At 33.5% G+C, this 19181-nt stretch overlaps 1 protein-coding gene across 2 annotated transcripts in view; it reads right to left on the reverse strand.

Moving 5' to 3' along the window:
- Positions 1-19181, reverse strand: part of LOC126737128 (uncharacterized) — an 88260-nt gene that overhangs the window by 27498 nt on the left and 41581 nt on the right. For both annotated transcript variants that reach the window (XM_050441877.1, XM_050441876.1), the window contains exons 9-11: positions 15353-15539; positions 14871-15291; positions 14270-14438 (exon numbers count right to left, since the gene is read on the reverse strand). In XM_050441877.1, the coding sequence (XP_050297834.1) occupies positions 14270-14438; positions 14871-15291; positions 15353-15539 (777 nt within the window). The remainder of the gene's footprint in view (positions 1-14269; positions 14439-14870; positions 15292-15352; positions 15540-19181) is intronic.

Genomic DNA, 19181 nt, shown 5'->3' on the forward strand with positions numbered 1-19181 from the left:
TTGCTTTATGCAGATGATCTTAAATTCTATAGACCTATAAAATCACACGAAGACTGCCAGCTCCTGCAAGAGGATATAGAAAGCCTTGTTGAATACTGTTGGATCAATTGCCTTTTTTTAAATATTGAAAAATGTCAGTTTCTTTCATTTACTAAAAATAAATTAAAAATCCAATTTAATTATAATATAAATAATGTTGATCTTAAAAGGGCTCAAGATGTGAAGGATTTGGGAATCATTTTTGACGAGAAGTTACTTTTTGATAAACATATTAATACCTTAGTGTTAAGTGCGTATAAAATGTTAGGGTTTATTAACAGGCAGGCTAAAATTTTGAAATCCTCTAGATCCTATATTTTTTTGTATTATGCATTTGTTTATAGCAAGCTTAATTTTGGGTGTGTTGTTTGGAATCCGATTTACTCAATTTATAAAGATAGATTGGAATCTGTGCAGAACAGATTTTTAAAGTGTCTTTATTATAGGGATAATTTAAATATTGTTACTAATTACTTAGGTGATATAAGAAAACATTTTGGTATACTTACTCTTGACAACAGAAGAAAAATTTCAGACCTTTTATTTTCGCATAAACTGTTGAATATAAAGTGGATTGTCCATGTTTGATGCAGGGGTTGAGGTTTAATGTTCCATCACGGCAGTTAAGACTTAGTGATCTTTTTAATTTACCTTTCAGAAATACAAATACAAGAAATACTCTTTTTTGAAACCCAGAAAAACCTGAGAGGTGTATTGAAGAGAGAGCTTCTATAATTCGTGTCCCAGACTTTGTCTTTTGTGTAGGAATTAGTATTTACAGATTAGTATTTAAAATTTAATAGTCTTTTTCTGGTTTAGCAATTGTTAAGTGTATTTAACTTTAGTGTTTGCAAGTTTATATTTGCTTCTATATTTATGAGTGGATACTGTAGTGGGTTTACCTGTTTGTATCCTTAAGAAAAATAAATAAATAAATAAAAATAAATAAATAAATAAAACTAAAGACCGTTCATGACCATGAGTTACTGACATCCTATAGAAGGAGATTGAAGATACATAGAGAAAATGTCGTAAATGCTAAAAAGCCTATAATTCAACAAAGTTGCTTACTTCTAACAATATAACTCGAGCCTCATGGGAAATTATTAACTCAATCACGAACTTTTCAAATCGCGGAACAAAGTGTGTTCCTAATTTGGTTACTGATAATGGAAAGAAAGTTACTGGCAACCTCAATATTGCTAATACATTTAATAATTTTCTTGTAGAGTCTCTCTAAATCTCTCTTTGTAGAATCAGTGCGAAAGATCACAGATAAGTGTTTCAATTTGGCTATTTTCCTAAAGAGCTAAAATCAGCTGTTGTCATACCTCTTCATAAAAAGGGGGAGACAGCAGAAGTGAGTAACTATAGGCCTATTGCTCTCCTCTCTGTATTCTCAAAGATCTTTGAAAAATCTTTTAAAGACTTATTGCATTTTTAGATTCTTTTGCTATACTGTCATGTCATCAGTTTGGATTCAGGTCTGGACTCTCTACATCAGATGCCATAATATCTCTTTATACAAATATATTGAATAATTTTGAATTGAAATTAAAATCTGTTGGTATCTTTTTTGATCTTACTAAAGCATTTGATACCATTAATCATGCTTTACTATTAAATAAGATCTTTCATTATGGTATAAGAGGTCCGGCTTATAAATGGCTTGAACCATATTTGACAGGTAGAACCCAGGCTGTTAGATTGACAGTTAGTGGTCAGGTGACCATATCTGATTGGGCAACTGTCGTCACTGGGGTTCCACAGGGTAGTGTTCTTGGACCCATTTGATTTTTACTTTGCTGATGACTTGCCTCTCCTGGTTAATGACAGCTACATAACACTTTTTGCCAACAATACATCAGCAGTTGTCTCGGGTACTGACTATCAGTCTATCCACTCAAAAGCCACCATGTGTATAGCTGATATTGCGGGGTGGTGCCAGAAAAATGGTCTTGAAAAGTTGTTTGAATAGTTTGAAAACCAATTTCATTGTTTTCACTGCAATTCAAGCTATTCAGGACCTTACTCCTTAGAGATTCAGACCTTACTCCTTAGAGAGCAGTCATCAAGTAGGCTCATCCAACAACACTCCAGCAAGTTCTTGGGAATTGTAATTGATAGACATCTATCGTGGGATCCTCAGGTGGAATCTGTGTGCAATAGATTATCCCGCAGCAAATATACCGTCTTGCAACTTCGAGACTATGTGGAGGCATATACACCTAAAAGCTTTTATTATGCCTCAGTGCATTCCACTCTATCCTATGCCTTATTAGCTCGGGGTAATTCCTCCAGTATTGGGAGAGTGCTAATAAATTAAAAGCGCATTGTACGTACGATGTTTAGACTTTCCTTCAGAGAACCTTGCCGTGGTACTTTTAAAAAAGAAAAAATCCTAACTATAATTAACATCTATATCTTGGAGTGCGCATGTCAAGTACATAAAAATCTTTCAAACTACATGAGATCTGGAGATCTTAATTTTTATGAAACTCGAAATACAGATAAATTATACATCCCTTTAACCCGGTTGTCGCAGGTACAGGATGGTCCGAAAATTACATCTCTCAAAAATTTTAATCATCTCCCATTACAATAAAGAGAGATAAGACTTTTCCAACTTTTAAGAGGGCATTTAGGATTATGTTAGCTGACTGTCCTTTTTATTCGTTGACAGAGTTCTTTAACTGTAGATTTATTGACTAAATTACGTTAAATTTGTTTCCTTTCATATCTTTGTAATTTTATACTATTTTTATTAGCATTGTAGTTTTTTATTGACAATTTCTATACATTGTTATGATGTCGATGGAAATAAATGATTTGATTCGAGGTGCGTGTGTATAGTTGCATTAAAGGCTATCGAAGAATAAAAAAAATTTATTTAAAACTGCAAAAGCCTGTTTGCAATGTTTCCTTAAAAAAAAGCAGGCAATTAGGATTTAGAGCTGGCTAAACAACGTTATTAATCGGAAGCGGACTTCAAGAAAAGACAGGGATTTCTCGTATGTAGTATGAGAAAATAATTATACAGCAAGATGGTTAAAGTTAACAGCAAAGTTACTAGCATTCGCTGCCCTTCGCCGAGTATAAAATAAAGGCCTAATTTATTTATGGATGCGGATCGGATTCAGTGTAGCGGCGCATTGAATAAAGGGCGGCTCATGAGATTGGTGAAAAGGATTCTACAAATGGTGAGAGGTAGGGTAAAGGATCGAGCAGGTTGGTTCTATTTTAAATTTTGCGATAGGTATTTTCTAGGGGTTAGGCATAACAGTGTTTTATGTTTAAATAATATGCAAAATATAGAAATAGTTTATAAGGGCGGTACTATACGTAGAACTTAATTGTTAAAGGTTACCTGTACAAATCAAGGATTAAGGACCTGTTCTGTTTAATGTACGGTATTTTATATAAAAACACTTGTAAGGTTGTAATATAAAATACAATAAATACACTAAAATCGAACAACTTTTCACCTAGGTTACAAGGGTTAAATTTTATCGTATTTTTAATAAAGAAATACTTTGGGTCAAGATCATAAGGTAGATTAAATAAAAGTTGAAAGGTTATTAAATAAAATTGAGTACTTTGGCTGAATTAAGAAAGAAAAGGGGTATTATTAAGGCAAACTTAAAGCGTTTTGAAAAATTTACCCAGCAATATGATCCTTCCAAGGCATGTCAGATTCCTTTACGTCTATCAAAAGCGAATGATCTGTGGGTTGAATTTAAGAATGTTCAAGAAAAAATTGAGCTGTTGGATACAGATGTAGAAGACAGTGTAAATGAGAGCGAGAGGGATTCCTTCTGTTCTACTTATTTTGATATAGTCGGTCGGTGAGATTTACTTGGAACGTCATCAAGTAATTTAGGGAACATTATACAACCACAAGCGAGTCCTTCAGCTTTTAAAAGACAAGTACGACTTTCACGGAGATACCACACATTCCGCCCATGGAGATACCCACATTTTATGGGTCATATAAGAATTGGTGTGCATTTTTAGACACATTTAATTCTATTCAGCAATTATCTAAGACAGCACCAGTGGATTCTGTAGTAGCAAAGGTAATAATAAAGGATTTTTTCATGGACGACTTACTCTCAGGGGCAGACAATATGGAAAACGCGCGGGCGTTGAAAGATAAAATTAGTAAGTTGGTTGCTTCAGGTGGTTTTATATTAAGGAAGTGGAAGTCTAATAAGCCAGAAGTGATTAACAGTGTCGAGGATTCGAACCTTGAACATTATATTTCAGGTGATAACGGTACATCAACAACCTTGGGTATACGTTGGAATGCAGAGAACGATGTGTTAAGTTTTGATTGTCCGGTTGACTATGGAAGTATACTAGATCAGGTTACTAAAGGCCAGATTAGTCTTGTCATTAGTTGCACAGGTTTTTGATCCACTAGGACTAATTGCTCCATTGATTATAAGGAATAAGCATCTACTACAGATCCTTTGGAAGGAAAAATTAGGGTGGGACGATAAGGTCTTAGAGGAACTTTTATTAGAATGGAGAGATATACAAAAGGACTTTGAGAAAATAAGGGATATTAAGGTTGATAGGCAGGTTATTTGCAATGATGTCACAGAGATTCAATTGCATGGTTTTTGAGATGCATCACAGAAGGCCTATGGTGCATGTGTTTTCCTCAAGACAGTGAATTCAAATGGCAGTTGCCGTGTAAGTTTACTGTGTTCCAAGTCTCGGGTCGCCCCGCTGAAGGTGATATCACAAGGTTAGAACTCTGCGGTGCATTGCTCTTGGCTAAGCTAGTACAATCAGTATTACCGTCCACTGAGCTAAAACCTTCGGAAATCAATTATTGGTCTGATTCATCTATTGTGTTATGCTGGCTTGCCAGGGAACTATCAACTTGGACAACTTTCGTGGCGAATAGGATAGCGAAAATACAACATCTGACAGAAGGTGCTAAATGGGGCGACATTGTATCAGAGGAAAATCCAGCAGATTTGGTATCAAGGGGTTGTGATTGCGAAAATTTAAAGTTTAATTCGTTATGGTGGGATGGTCGGTGCTTGGTGGTGGCTAAGTAAGAGTAGGGACTAATGGCTTCAAGAAAATAGGGTTTTTATTAAGGAGATTCCGGATCAAAGAGTTATTCATAAAGTACGTGTAGCTTTAAATTTTTCATACATTTTCCAACGGTTTTCAAATTTTTCAAGATTACATCGGGCAATGGCATATTGTATACGTTTTCTACATAATGCTAAGGTTGTAAATAGTGGAAAAAGAGATGGTGGTCAATTATCGGTAGAAGAATTGGTGGCAGTTTGGGTGGTTGTAGTTAAGATGGTTCAATTGGAAGTTTTTGATAAGGAATTGAGGTCTATTTCTAAAGGCAAACCTGTGAATGAAGGTAGCAAATTCATTTCGTTAAATCCGTTTATAGATAGGCAAGGTTTGCTGCGTGTCGGTGGTAGGTTAGGTAAGGCTGATGTGAGCCATGATCAGAAATTTCCGGTCATACTTCCCGGTAAACATAAGGTTACAAGGTTGATTATCCTACAACAGCATTATTGACATCTACATGCGGGTTCTTAGGCACTTCTTGTCCAATAGAGGTTAAAATGCTGGCCTACATCTGGTCGTCATGCGGTTAGAAGTATGTTGAGAATTTGTATAGTTTGTTTTCGGGTAAAACCTAACGATTTACGGCAAATCATGGGCGATCTCCCACGGGCAAGGGTTATACCTTCCCGACCATTTACAAACAGCGGCGTAGATTACGCAAGAACTTTTCATACTAAAGCTAATACAGGTAGAGGCTACAGAGTTGTCCAGGCATACCTACGTGTATTTGTGTTCTTTGTTACAAGAGCAGTTCACCTAGAACCGGTGGAGGATTTGACGACTCAAGCATTCTTAAATTGTTTTAAGCGATTCATCGCGCGAAGGGGGGCATGTAGTAACATATACTCAGATAATGCTACGAATTTTTTGGGGGCAAATAACGAAATTCAGCAATTATATCAATTTTTACAAGACGAAACGCGTCAAAAGGCCTTTTCAGATTATTTTTTCGGTTACTTTTAAATTCACCACGTTTACCACATTTTGGTGGACTATGGGAATCGGCCGTTAAGACAGCCAAGTATCTTTTGAAAAGGGTCATAGGGGAACAAAAATTAACATACGAAGAGTTATCTACAGTTATAACCCAGGTTAAATGTTGCTTGAATTCTAGAACACTAACTACATTATCGGAAAGTCCGGAGGACTTAGAAGTATTAGCACCTAGCAATTTTTTAATCGGTGGCTCACTCTATGCCCTACCTCAAGAATAGATGGCGGAATATAACCCAAGTCGGTTACAAAGGTATCACTTACTCACACAGCTCGTCCAAGGGTTTTGGAAAAAATGGCAGTTACAGTTTTTGGGTCAACTGCAGCAGCGATACAAGTGGCGTGGTGTGATTAAGATAGGTGATATGGTGATAGTGCGAGAAGAAAACTTGCCGCCAATGAAGGTCGTGTGATCCAGGAACAGACAATAAATGTAGAGTTATTTCTATTAAAGTTTCAAGTGGTGTAATTAAAAGGGCTACCTCACGTGTATGTGTCTTACCGATAGAAGGTAGTCGTTTATCTTAGGATTATATTTATAATGGTTAGGTTAGGTTTAGAAAACAAGCTTTCAAGGGGGCGGCATGTTAGGCTTACTCTTAATAAAATCAACTAAAAAGTTATGTGGACGTCTTAATAAACCGAAAAAAATAATAAGTAATTCTAGGGATGAACGGACGGTCGCGAAAAATAAATATCGAAAAAATGAGTTCAGTCGTCCTAGAGGAATCGAAAAGGCACGCGTTTTCTTGCTCTTCTTGAAAGTCGGCATTCGTTTTAATCAGGGTTTCAGTTTTTAAATACGTAAAGTTAGATTTATTTTAAATTAGTTTTTTTTTGTTAATCTTAATCCCTCGAGTTGTTACCGAGGTGCGTGTGTGTAGTTGCATTAAAGGCTATCGAAGAATAAAAAACATTTTATTTAAAACTACAAAAGCCCCAAACCAGTTTGTTAAATGCTAGTAGGTGACCCATTGAAATTCACAGTGCCGTTTCTATACTTGACAGTTGAACTACAGTAACAGAGACATTATGTAAAATGCATTGTGTGTACGGTATTGCAACCGGCCATGCGTATAAAGCAAGGCGTATTTACGAAAAAAGATTCCCCAATGTTTATTCGCCTTCATCAGCAATTTAGTTAAAATGACAGGTTCAAGAAATTGATTGCTACAAATGAACGACCTCGTACAGTTGCAACTGTAGAAGCGGAAGAGGCAGTATTAAACCAAATTGAGGAGAACCCTACAACAAGTACAAGAAAGATTGCTACAACACTAAATATTAGTCAATCGACAGTCTCTAGAATAGTGAAGAGGGAACTCTCATATTCGTAACATTTACAGCGAGTGCAAGTGATTTTTTCTCAGACTCGCATTTTGTCTATGGCTAGAACAAAAAAATAGGAGAAAATCCTCAGTTTACTCATTCATCAAAAATACTATTCACATTTATGAATTTTCACAATTATCGCATATGAGCATACAAATATCTGCAGGGAATTATTGAATGTAACTAGATTGATCCATTTTGTTTGCCAGAACGATTAACTGTAGATGTTTATCGACATTTTCTTGAAAAAGAACTGCCTGCATTATTAGAAGAAGTCCCCTTTGAGCTATGATATCAAATGTATTTATACACTCCAGTGCACTTTAGCTTAATTCGTCGAGAATATTTGGATAGAGAATATCCCAATCGCTGGATTAGCCGCGGAGGTTCACAACCGTGGCCTCCGCAATCTCCCGATTTAAACTCTTTAGGCTTTTTTCTACGGGGTTACCTAAAACAAATAGTTTATAGTAATCCAATTAAAAATGCTGAAGAATTAAGAAATTGTGGCGTTAGTGGTAAGTTGCGTACAAATCGACAACACAGCAGGCATTTTTGGTACGTACTTGCATTGAAGTTGGAGTGCAAAGGGATTTTATAAGAATTAAATTGAATAAATAAAATGCTTTCATTGTTGTATCTATAAAAACTCAAAATGTAATACGTGACGCTCTCATTACCCCTCTATTACTAACATCAGAACTATCAACAAATCTAAGTTTAACACCTTAGAAAACCCGCGTATCCTAATTTGCTTTTGTTTATTCTCATTTACTTTTAAATTATTTAGAAAAATTGAAAATGTTAATTGTAAATTGAAATTAAATTTCAATGCTTTGTGTCTCCGCAGGGAAGCATTTTCGGGCATACATTTATCGGAGTTTTTTTCAATATTTTCACCCAAGGAATACGCCCTTAAATTTTCGTGCAATATTAATGACTCACCCTGAATATACAAGAGAATAGCTAAGCATGAAATTGACGATTTTTAATAATCAATTTTCTGTAATTACTTTTAAAGACAGTCTGAGAGAGAGTCATCAATGTTTGTGGTAATAAGTTAAAAAAATCTTGCTATATTAAATGAAAAACTACGCTCAAAAATAGCAGTTCTGTGAGTGGTGGCGTAATTTGACGCTTAAACCCAACATCAATATGAGTTTTAAATTATTAGCATGAATTTTAAATACTATACGATTATACAAATATGGTGGGCACTTTAACTGAATGATCCGATTATAGAAAAATGCTGCGTAAAACTCTCGTCATTCTTTCATATTCAACCAGCATTCGACCAACTTATTCGATAAATGGTAATATCTTCTTAATCCAAAAATAAACCTAAAACAGCAATTTTAAAAAAATTGTATTATTCTCTTACCAGGTTGTAAGGCATTTTTCATAAATTACATTTGCATTGTTGAACCCAGATAAAACAAAGAAGTCACACAATTAAGTGCAGAGGTCAAAATTCTACAACTTTGGATAGTGTTATCTGAATCAAAACTTAGATATATCCGTGTGTCAACAGCTTAAAAATAAGCAGAATATTTTTCCAGAGCTCCTGACAAAAAAGATGTGTAAATTGAGTATAATAAAAATGATAATGTTGAACCCTAAAGAATGCCGTTTTTAATAATAAATTCTTTAATACAATATATTTTAATCGAACAGAATGTGTTCTATCTGCCAAAAAGTTCCTAAAAAAGCAAACTGCAGAATTTCAAAGATCAATATAAAGAATGGCTAACATTATTTTATGATTAATTGATCGTATCGAATGCTTTGGTAATATCTAATAATGCTAAAATAATGTAATTTTGCTGGGTGAATGGATTTAAAAATATCGTCAGAAACACCAGCAAGAGCCGGTGCATACCCGTGGTATGCCCGAAACCCCGATTGTGTTTCAGGTAATATTTTGTTTATTTTTACATGTTTTTTAAGGTGGATATTAATAATCTCTTCAAGGATTTTTGACAAGCAAGACAGGATACTAATTGGACGACAAGTTTATCAAATTTTACAATAAACTAAAAATTAATAAAGTTTAACGTCCTTTGTATGAAATGAAGACGAAGTTTATGACTTCGCAGGTTTAGGACTTCAAATAAACCTGATTTTATTTTAGAAGAAATGCCGACGTTTCGGCTTTTATGTAGGTCATATTTAGGGCTGGAAATTTCACGTGTTTGCAATTAAGAAATTACAATAAAAAAATTAACGAATAAATAAATAATATAAATCATTAAATAAAATACTATGAAATACGCAGACTTATTTTCTTTATGACGTTAAGATATATTATACCAAGTACTATGGTCAGAATAGCGGCACACTGGTAAATTAATTAGTAGATATTTTCGACCAAGATCTTAATTGATTGAAATGAATGGGAAGATGTTATACGCATTAATTTGAAGTTACTTTATATAAATTGATTTCTTCATCTGAAAATCGCAATACCTTAGTTTTAGATGATAAGAGTACCTTTATTGTCAAGAATCATATTGACTTATATAATAAGTAGCCCCAGAATGAACGGGTTGGCACCAGTGCTAATGATGTACTTCTGAGTTTGCCTCCTGATATTATAAGTTCTACACAAAGGTGCTATATCAAAAACAGTACTAGGTCTGGTCGAAATATAAAAATCCCTGATAGTCTTAATTTGTAGAAGTACCGGTTTAGATCCCCTGTTATTTCTGTTATATATTAATGATGTCGTTAATGTTATAAGTGATTGCAAAATAGAGCTTTTTGCTAACGACACTATAATTTATTTAATCGGGAGGGATCTAAATGAAATGCAAATAATTATTAATAATGATTAAAATGGCTTTGCCGCAATAGTCTTTGTCTTAACACATCAAAATCTAAATTTTGTTTATTTGGGAAAAAGAGCAAATTAATGCACATCTAAGTTAAAGAACATTGTGATAAATAATGAAAAGATAGAACATGAGAGTCAAATTAAATGTTTGGAAGTAATATTTGATTGTAACTTAAATTTTTATGCACATGCTAATTACATAAGTAGAAAATTTTCCAAAAAAATTGGTTTTATTACACGAGTGAAAAAACAATTATCAATGGCTACAAAACTATTATGGTAAAATAGCATTGCAGCTCCGCATCTTGAATTTTGCTGAACAATTTTATACAATTTACCAAACTTTAAAATTAAACAGTTGCAGCTTGTACAGAACAGAGCAATGAGAACTATTTTGAAATGTAATACTAATACACCAATCGTAATGATGCATAATGTTCTAAATATGTTGTCTGTTAAGCAAAAAATTATGTTTAGCATCTAGAGTTTTTCGTAGGTGAAGTTTTTAGAGATGTTTATCACTATCAATCTCGCAGCTGTAACAATTTTATACTGATCGATAGGTGTAACTCTAACCAGATGTTAAATTCTGTCCTACAGAGAGGCTTACAAGATTTTAATAGATTACCAACAAGCATAAGAGACTGTCATTCTGTAAATATTTTTAAAAGGCTGGTTAGAGCACATATATTGTCCTAGGATTTTTGTTACCTTTGCCCATTTGTTTTTTTTGTTCTCATTTTTTTTTCATAGCATGTTGTTTAGAATCACTATTTTAGTTTTAACACTTATTTTAATAGGTATTTGCCAGCAAACACAGTAGAAAGTAAAGGTATTATTTCACCAGAAATTCCTTTTATTATGACGACCGGTTTCGCGATTACAATATCATCGCATCATCAGGTCGAGGACTAAAAGTAAAAGAAACAATTTACATAGATACTACGCTTATCAAAAATTGGTAAAATGCTGAATAAAAACGAATTTTAAAGCGTACTTACATTGTTAAAAACGAGATTTGTCAAAACAAAAGCACATATAGAACGGTACAGTTAAAATTAAACGAGTAAATCTTATCATAAGATAACAAATAATACACTTAGGTTTAAAACATCTAAAAAGCACCGTAACAACACAATAGACAAAACGATCTAAAAAACTATGATAACCGCCATTCAAACTAATCTGACCAACAGAGTCATCTATATCTAGTTTTCATAATTAAGAAAGAACGTTACAAATAAATCTATATTTTATATCATATAACCGAATGGGTACTAGATAGCGGTACCCACAGTAACTTAAAATATATATATATTTTTTTAACTGTTAAACAGATGTCTCTACCAGTTTATATTAAGAAAACAACGGGGTTTTTATTAAAATAAATTAACCGGAACGGGAGGGAAGAGTTATTCAAATAAAATAATAATTAAATTAGTTTCAGGAATGTTAATCTGAATATTAAGAGATTTATCATATTCTTTTTTGAGAGATCTTTTTATCTCGAGTAATTCAAGATTATTTAGATTTATGTTGTCCTGAACTCTATGTAAGATCTTGTAATTATTTAGTAGATTCGATGGGTGACCGGTCTCCATAATATGCTTAGCAAATAATGACTAACGGTCATGTTCGCTAAACCGAGTTTTAAAACTACGCTTCGTTCTACCTACATAAAAATAACCACACTCACAATAAAGCTTATAAATTCCTTTACAAGATAATGGTTCCGTTTTGTCTTTATTATTAATCAATAAGTTACCTAGTGAATTGCTTGATTTAAAGGCAACCTTAACATTTAAAGAAATTAGAACTCGTTGGATTTTATAAGAAACTGCTCCATTGTATGTAAGTGAAATGAACTTATTTACTGGCTGATTACTTAATATTGTTTGATGTGGTATGTAGACATTTTGGAACGCATTGCGTAATAGAAATTTATTTTTTATTTTGTCTACTAAATTTGGAGAAAAATTATGAGTTTGGGCAATTTGTTTGATAATATTCAACTCTCTATCCCTGTTTTCAGTTGTTTGAGGAATCTGTAGTGCTCTATTTACATAACTATTTAAAGCTGCTACTTTATGTGAAAAAGGATGGAATGACTCATTGTGTATGATTGTTCCAGTGTGGCTAGGTTTTCTATATATCTCAAAATCATGTTTATTATTTACGTTTTTAATAAGTAAGTCTAAAAAGGTTATGTTTTTATTGATATTGAAATATCGATAATATAATTGCGAAACCGGTCGTCATAATAAAAGGAATTTCTGGTGAAATAAGACCTTTATTTTCTACTGTGTTTGCTGGCAAATACCTATAAAAATACACCCCTGAACATGGACACCATTCTCCAAACTTATTTTAAGTTTAATTTTAGTATGTGGCTTGAATTATTATAGTGAGTATATGTGCTGATAAATATTGTAGTGAGGTGAGTGAACAATGATGGGGTGTCTGTGGGTGGCAGAAGAGCTGTGTTTGGTATCCATGGAACAACCGGGATACTGAAAAAGTATTCAAGGATTAACCGGGATTTGACATGGTCTCTTTGCAAGAAACCTGGATTCCCTATATTCGCTCTAGTTCACCAGACCATAGGTAATTGACCCCATGACCGAGATTCACCTTTTGGCGTAACTTTTTATGGTTATTTGCGAGCACTGCAAATTTTGATTAGAAATGCTTTGTTTAGATCCATATGTTAATATTAACCTTAAGTATATATGTATATTATATTTTTACACAATAAGCGTATATTGATTAATTTTTTAAGGGTATATTAACAATTAATTACTTAATATTATTATTGTAAAGTTAGTAAGAGCGCTTTAGGGTCATGTTTGTGGTATCTTTTAATAACTTCTGCACCAGCTTTAGTAGCGGGGTGCTTAGATCGCCGATGGGGCAGTGTTTAGACGGACCAGAATAATGAGGTATTCCTTGGATTAACCGGGATGCTGCTGTTCCTGGAAAAACCGAGGCGTTGCAAAATGTCGGGGACCGGGATACCCCGCATTGAGACAAATTCAACTAGGCCACAAATTGACCTGGAGGCCTGAATACATGTGTCACCACATTTTTTTTTCTAATTAAATATATGTATTTTATAATAATTTAAATAGTTTTGTTTTGGCAAACCATCGGTTTACGATAAACAATGACACATTTATTGCTTAGGTATATGGTACTCTTACTGACAAAATATGTTGTTGAATTAGCTGTATGAAAATTATTGTTATTATCATATGTATTTATATTTTTATTAATTTTTGGGAAAATCTACTTTCCTATTTCTACGACAGATCTGTCAAGGTATTGAAATATTCTAGCTAGAGTATGGATGGCCTCGTGTTTTTTGCACCCTTGTTGTTCACTGTAATCACTGTTAGTGTTCAAATAAATAACTAATCATTTTCAACTAATTAGTTTCATTTAATCCCGATATTATACAAGTCTTGTAAAGGACGAGTCTTTGTTATTTAAAGGAAAAGCCAGTTTTTTTGGTATTTTTCATTTTAAATATGTACAGTAAACAGATTTAACTGAAGTTAAATTACTCGTAAATACTTCCAAAGATCCAACATGCTCGATTAGCGTTTAATTCAAAACAATATTCAGCTTATTTTTGTTTGATTGTTGGTTCGACGAAGAATATTTAAAGTAGAAAATATGCATTTTGTTTTATTTGCGTTTAGTTTTAAACTATCTTCAATCACCCACGTATTTAAGTTTTTAAGATCTCAAGGTTTAGACGTTTAGTCATTTAAATTTTATTCAAATCACAAACCGAATATAACACAGTATAGTCCCCAAAGATTTTAATTTTAGAATGTTTAACATGAAGAATTATATCATTTATAAATTTAAAAAATACCAAATGGGGCATAATGCAGACTCCGAGAAAATATACGAAATTAATTGAAATAAAAAGCAAATATTATACATAGATTTCCATACCTAGAATCGTCAGCTTCATCTAACAGTCTGTCTTCAATACTTGACTCAAGTTCATTAACCAGGTCGTCTTGTATCAGATAACCATTTTTATCAAAGCTGTTATGTACAACGTAGGATTGCACTAACATGTACATTTCAGGAGTGAACGTACTACCGTTTACAGCAGCTCCTACAAAATAATATTTAAAAAAATGTAAGATACATAATTATAACTATTTTATATCAAACTATATGAATAATAAACAAAGCTATTTTTACAATAAGTTTAAAAACTCTTAGTAACCCCTCTATAGATGCAAATACAACAAAAAATAGGAAGTAACTTTATATTTGGTACGTGCTTATATTGGATTCACTATCCAGCAAAATAATTTTTTGTCATAAAATTGATTGAATTCTAACATAAAAATGCCAACGACAAAGCTTTAGAATATAGTAAGAAACTAAATATAAATAAAACAAAGCTATAATAGAGAAATAAACAACAAAATTAAGTGCAGGAACAGTGATTGGTACAATATAAAAATGAGAATTTAGTAATAAATTTATATTACAAACACTGAAATGAAAACATTCTTGGAGTTACTAAATGAAATCTTACCAGCCGACATAGTTTTCTTCATTTCAACCCTCCTGGACCTCTCCAAAACAAATGCATATTCAGGCATCGTAAAAGAACCTCTCTCCAACATAAAACTGGTACCCTCCTTGCTCACTCTTATTCCATAAGTTTGCATAAATTCCACAGTACCTTCGAGATCATCAAAAAACAAACTATCCATTACTTCTTGCACTGGATAGAAAGAGATGCTTTTGGGTGGCGTAAAGCATTTTATCAAAGTTTCTATTGCTTGAACACGCACTTGTACGAAGTAGCGCATAAGAATGCACGCGTTTAGGTACGTGGTTGAATTGATTAGTTTAAAAAATTTAACGTAATTACGCTTTTCGAACGCGGAATAGATTGCCAAGGCAAATTTTACTTCGGGGGACTTTTGGATGTCTCTGTGGAACTGCTGGACCTATATTTATAAGTAAATGGCTTTAAATTAACTTCAACTTAAGGCATTTGTCAGCGTTTACCTCCCACATAAAGTTTCCATCATTTAAATTTAACAAAATAATGTAAGCTCTGAATTCTGGTTCGTTTACGCACTGTTCTCCTTTAAGCTTCAAATCGTGATACATGTATTTTAGAGTTTGAAGGCATTTGGTTAGGTTTTCCGTGTTGATTTTTTGGTCAAAGACTGAGGGATCTTCACCCATTAATCTGCAATCACCATATAAGTTTATCAACACAAGTGTAACTAATTCAAGAAGAAATAAAATGTATTTAAAAAATCAATACTGCTTGATGAATTCATGAACGGTAAAGCTTTTTTCATTCCCGAATTAGGGTAGTAAATACAGGGTGTCCTGAAATATACCGACAAACTTCAAGAGGTGGTAAGGGACATCAAAACCAATATTTTTTGTATAAACATATGTCCGCAAATGAGCCGTTTGGGCTCTAGAGCAAAAAAACTGTTTTTGGTAGTATTATTTTGCTTATTAACTGAATCGCTGTTTACAGTGCAGTTTAATCATTATCTTATTTATTAACAAATAAATTATTATTTACAATAGTTGCTCAAACGCGAAGATTGCACCGTTGGATCATTTAGTCGCAAACCTTTTAGAACAGTCCGGGAATAGCTTCTATATGGGCACAGCCGGCCATTATCCTTGCTAGCAGATCTTCTTCATTAGGAACAGGTGTTTCGTAGACCAAACTGTTCAGATAACCCCAAAGAAAAAAATCTAGAAAGTTGAGACCAGGAAAACGCGCGGGCCAGGCAACCTCCTCTTCCAATCCATCGTTGGGGAAATCGCTGATCTAAGTACCGGGGCACATCGGCACCAAAATGTTATTTGTGGGGTTTATAGGGATGTTTCGCAATAATCGATCCAAAGTAATTTGTAGAAAATGGAGGTAAATATCTGCAGTCAAATGGGCAGGCAATAAGTGAACAATTCTCTCAAAAGATACAAGCTCAGATATCACGATTCAAAGACCATTGACCAAGAGTCAACCGGTGTGGATAATCCTCATTGGATTTAGTGGGATTTAAAGCGTGTACGTGTTGTAAACGAAAAAGGCACAAAAGTTGTTCTTGAAGGACTCGATGTACCGAATTCCTAGATGATCCTATCTGAAGTGTAATTGAATGAACACTTGTCCATTGGTTATTTTCCACACGGTGTAATACTTCTTCCTCAACCTGAACTGTACAAGCTGTTCTTGGGCGACCAGCTCCACCGGGACGTCTTAGTGTTCCAGTCTCTCCAAGGCGACGATGGATAGAAGAAATGCTTTTATAAGGTTGCCTACGATTTGGATATCTCTCTTTATACAAGCGAGTACTGCAAACAGCGATTCAGTTAATGAGCAAAATAATAGTACCAAAAACAGTTTTTTTGCTCTAGAGTCCAAACACCTCATTTGCGGACAAATGTATAATAATAATAATAATAAAAAACGTTTATTAGTCACTCAAAAAGCAAAAAAAAAGTACAAAAAGAAGTACACAGACAGTGAAGAACACTATGTTATTTAAATGTAAATAAGAAAAAGAATATTATTCGTTACCCGTAACAATATAATTTTTTACACACATAGTAATAATGTATACCTACATACATAGTAATAATGGAAGTGAGTGACCAACCAATAGGCCATTATATTCAGACTTTCAGGGGTGACTTTCAAGAAGTTCCCCCCAAATTCTGTTGAGGCCTTAGAATTTAAAAATCGTATGCAAAAAAAATAAACAGTAGCATATACCTAAAAAAAGGAATGGGATAGAAAGAGAAGAGGGAAAGGTTAAACTATAATATCAATTTTAAATTCCATCTTTGTATATGATATTTAAAAAAAACTTAATTATAAAATATTAATTGACATACATTAATTTAATTATAAAATGTTAATATTCATAGTTATTTTTAATTACTTTAGAAAGAGAAGATTTATGCGTTAAACAAATGCCGCTTAAATTTTGCTTTAAATGCGTTCTTGAACATCGAAAAGCCTAATATTTTAAATTTATTGAAGGTGCACTATTATATACGAAAATGACTTTCTAAAAATTTCTTTGTTGTGAGAGGGAACAGTTAATAAATTTTTTCTTCTTTTATTTAAATTGTGTACATCTGTTCGATACGTCACTTTTCTAACTAGATATGGTGGAGTTTCCCATTTAAGCACCTTTAAAAAAAAAACAAACAGAATGCTGCAATCGTCGATTTTCCATATTTAGCCATGCTGCGTCCTTCAGTTTATGAGATATATGCTCTCTTCTTGTTATGCCAGATATAAGCCTAAGGCAAGAATTTTGGAGTTTCTGTATTCTATATGAGTCATAATAATGAAGACAAGGCCCATAAATGGTATCGCAGAAGTTTGTTGGTGATAATACAAGGGAATCGGAAATCATTTTTTAATGTTGGCACTTAAAAAGTGTCTCCGGGAAAAAATAGATCTTAAAGCAGAATATCCAGTTTTTAATATGAGCGAAATATGCTCTTTAAATGTTAATTTGTGATCGATTACCAGACCAAGATTCTTGGCACTGTTTTTTAAAATAATTTTATCGTTATTAAGTTAAATTTTTAAATTACTCAAAAGGGCAGCTCCGTGGCTATCGCTACAGAAAACAATAGTTGTTGATTTAGCAGAGTTAATTTTTAAATGTAGCTTTTGAATTTCCGCTAGTAAGTTCTAAGCTAAGATCAGTATTAATTTTTTGATTGGATTGAGCAACATCAGTGTGTTTAAACAAAAAATAAATTTAAGTGTCATCAGCGTAGTTATGGTGTTATATGGTGGTACAATATTTTATTATTTTTGTAATCTGTGATGTAAAAAGTGTATAGAGCAAAGGGACAAGAATACTACTTTGGGAAACGCCAATAATCACATCCAGGGCTTTCGAAATTTTGCCATTTAGAGCCCGCGCAGACTGAGAGGCCAGGCGTTCCGAGTTCTGCGTTCTTTGTATTATAGACTCCCTTTAGTAACGGCGCGCATTAGCAGCAGTCAGATCGCAGCGGTCAATGAGAACTCTTGCGTCCTGGCGTTCTATTCAGAGAAAGACAAAGAACGCGTGAACTCCGCCATGTCGGAAACAGAAAAATTAATAGAATTAGTTCGAGAAAGACGTTTGTTATATGATTTAAGCAATAATGATTATAAAAATTGTGAGAAGAAATCAATCAGAAGGTTGGTCTGAAATCGCAAGAGAGATGGGAACTGAGGATGGTAAGTAAAAATATATGGCTTTTATTTGTTTTTTTTATGTATATGTATCAGTTCTGTGTCATACATTATTCATTAAAATATGAAATAAACTGTTCTCTAACTGCATACGCCGTCAAGTTACTTCTGTGATTTGTTTGTTGAAAACTTCTAAAGGCACGAGCGTGTCGATACAACTTGACTATATCTTCTTCTTCGGTTATCTGGAATTCTCCTTTGACTCTAAGCAAGTTATGCAAACAACAAGCAGCCTTAACGACAATCAACCACAGTGTTAACATTTAGTTAAAATGGTTTTAAAAAACACCTCCATTTTTGAACCAAAATTCCGAAAGAACTCTCTACAATACGTCTTGCACAACTAAGTCTCTTATTGTAATTCAGCTTTCTTTCATCTTGAATAGAAACGTCATTTGGAAAAGGTCTCATCAAGAAGGACTCTTCATTAAAAACGTGAGGCGTTTGTTGTTCTCTCCCTGGTAATGGCTTTGGTCCGGGAATGTTTAATTGGTTTTGAACGAGTTGTTGATAAAATGAAGAATTTTGAAAAATTGTGCTGTCGCTGTCTTTTCCATAACTGCCAGCATCAATCATTATAAATTTATAATCTGGATC

Source organism: Anthonomus grandis, chromosome 6 (assembly GCF_022605725.1).
Source record: "Anthonomus grandis grandis chromosome 6, icAntGran1.3, whole genome shotgun sequence".
Taxonomy (NCBI): domain Eukaryota; kingdom Metazoa; phylum Arthropoda; class Insecta; order Coleoptera; family Curculionidae; genus Anthonomus; species Anthonomus grandis.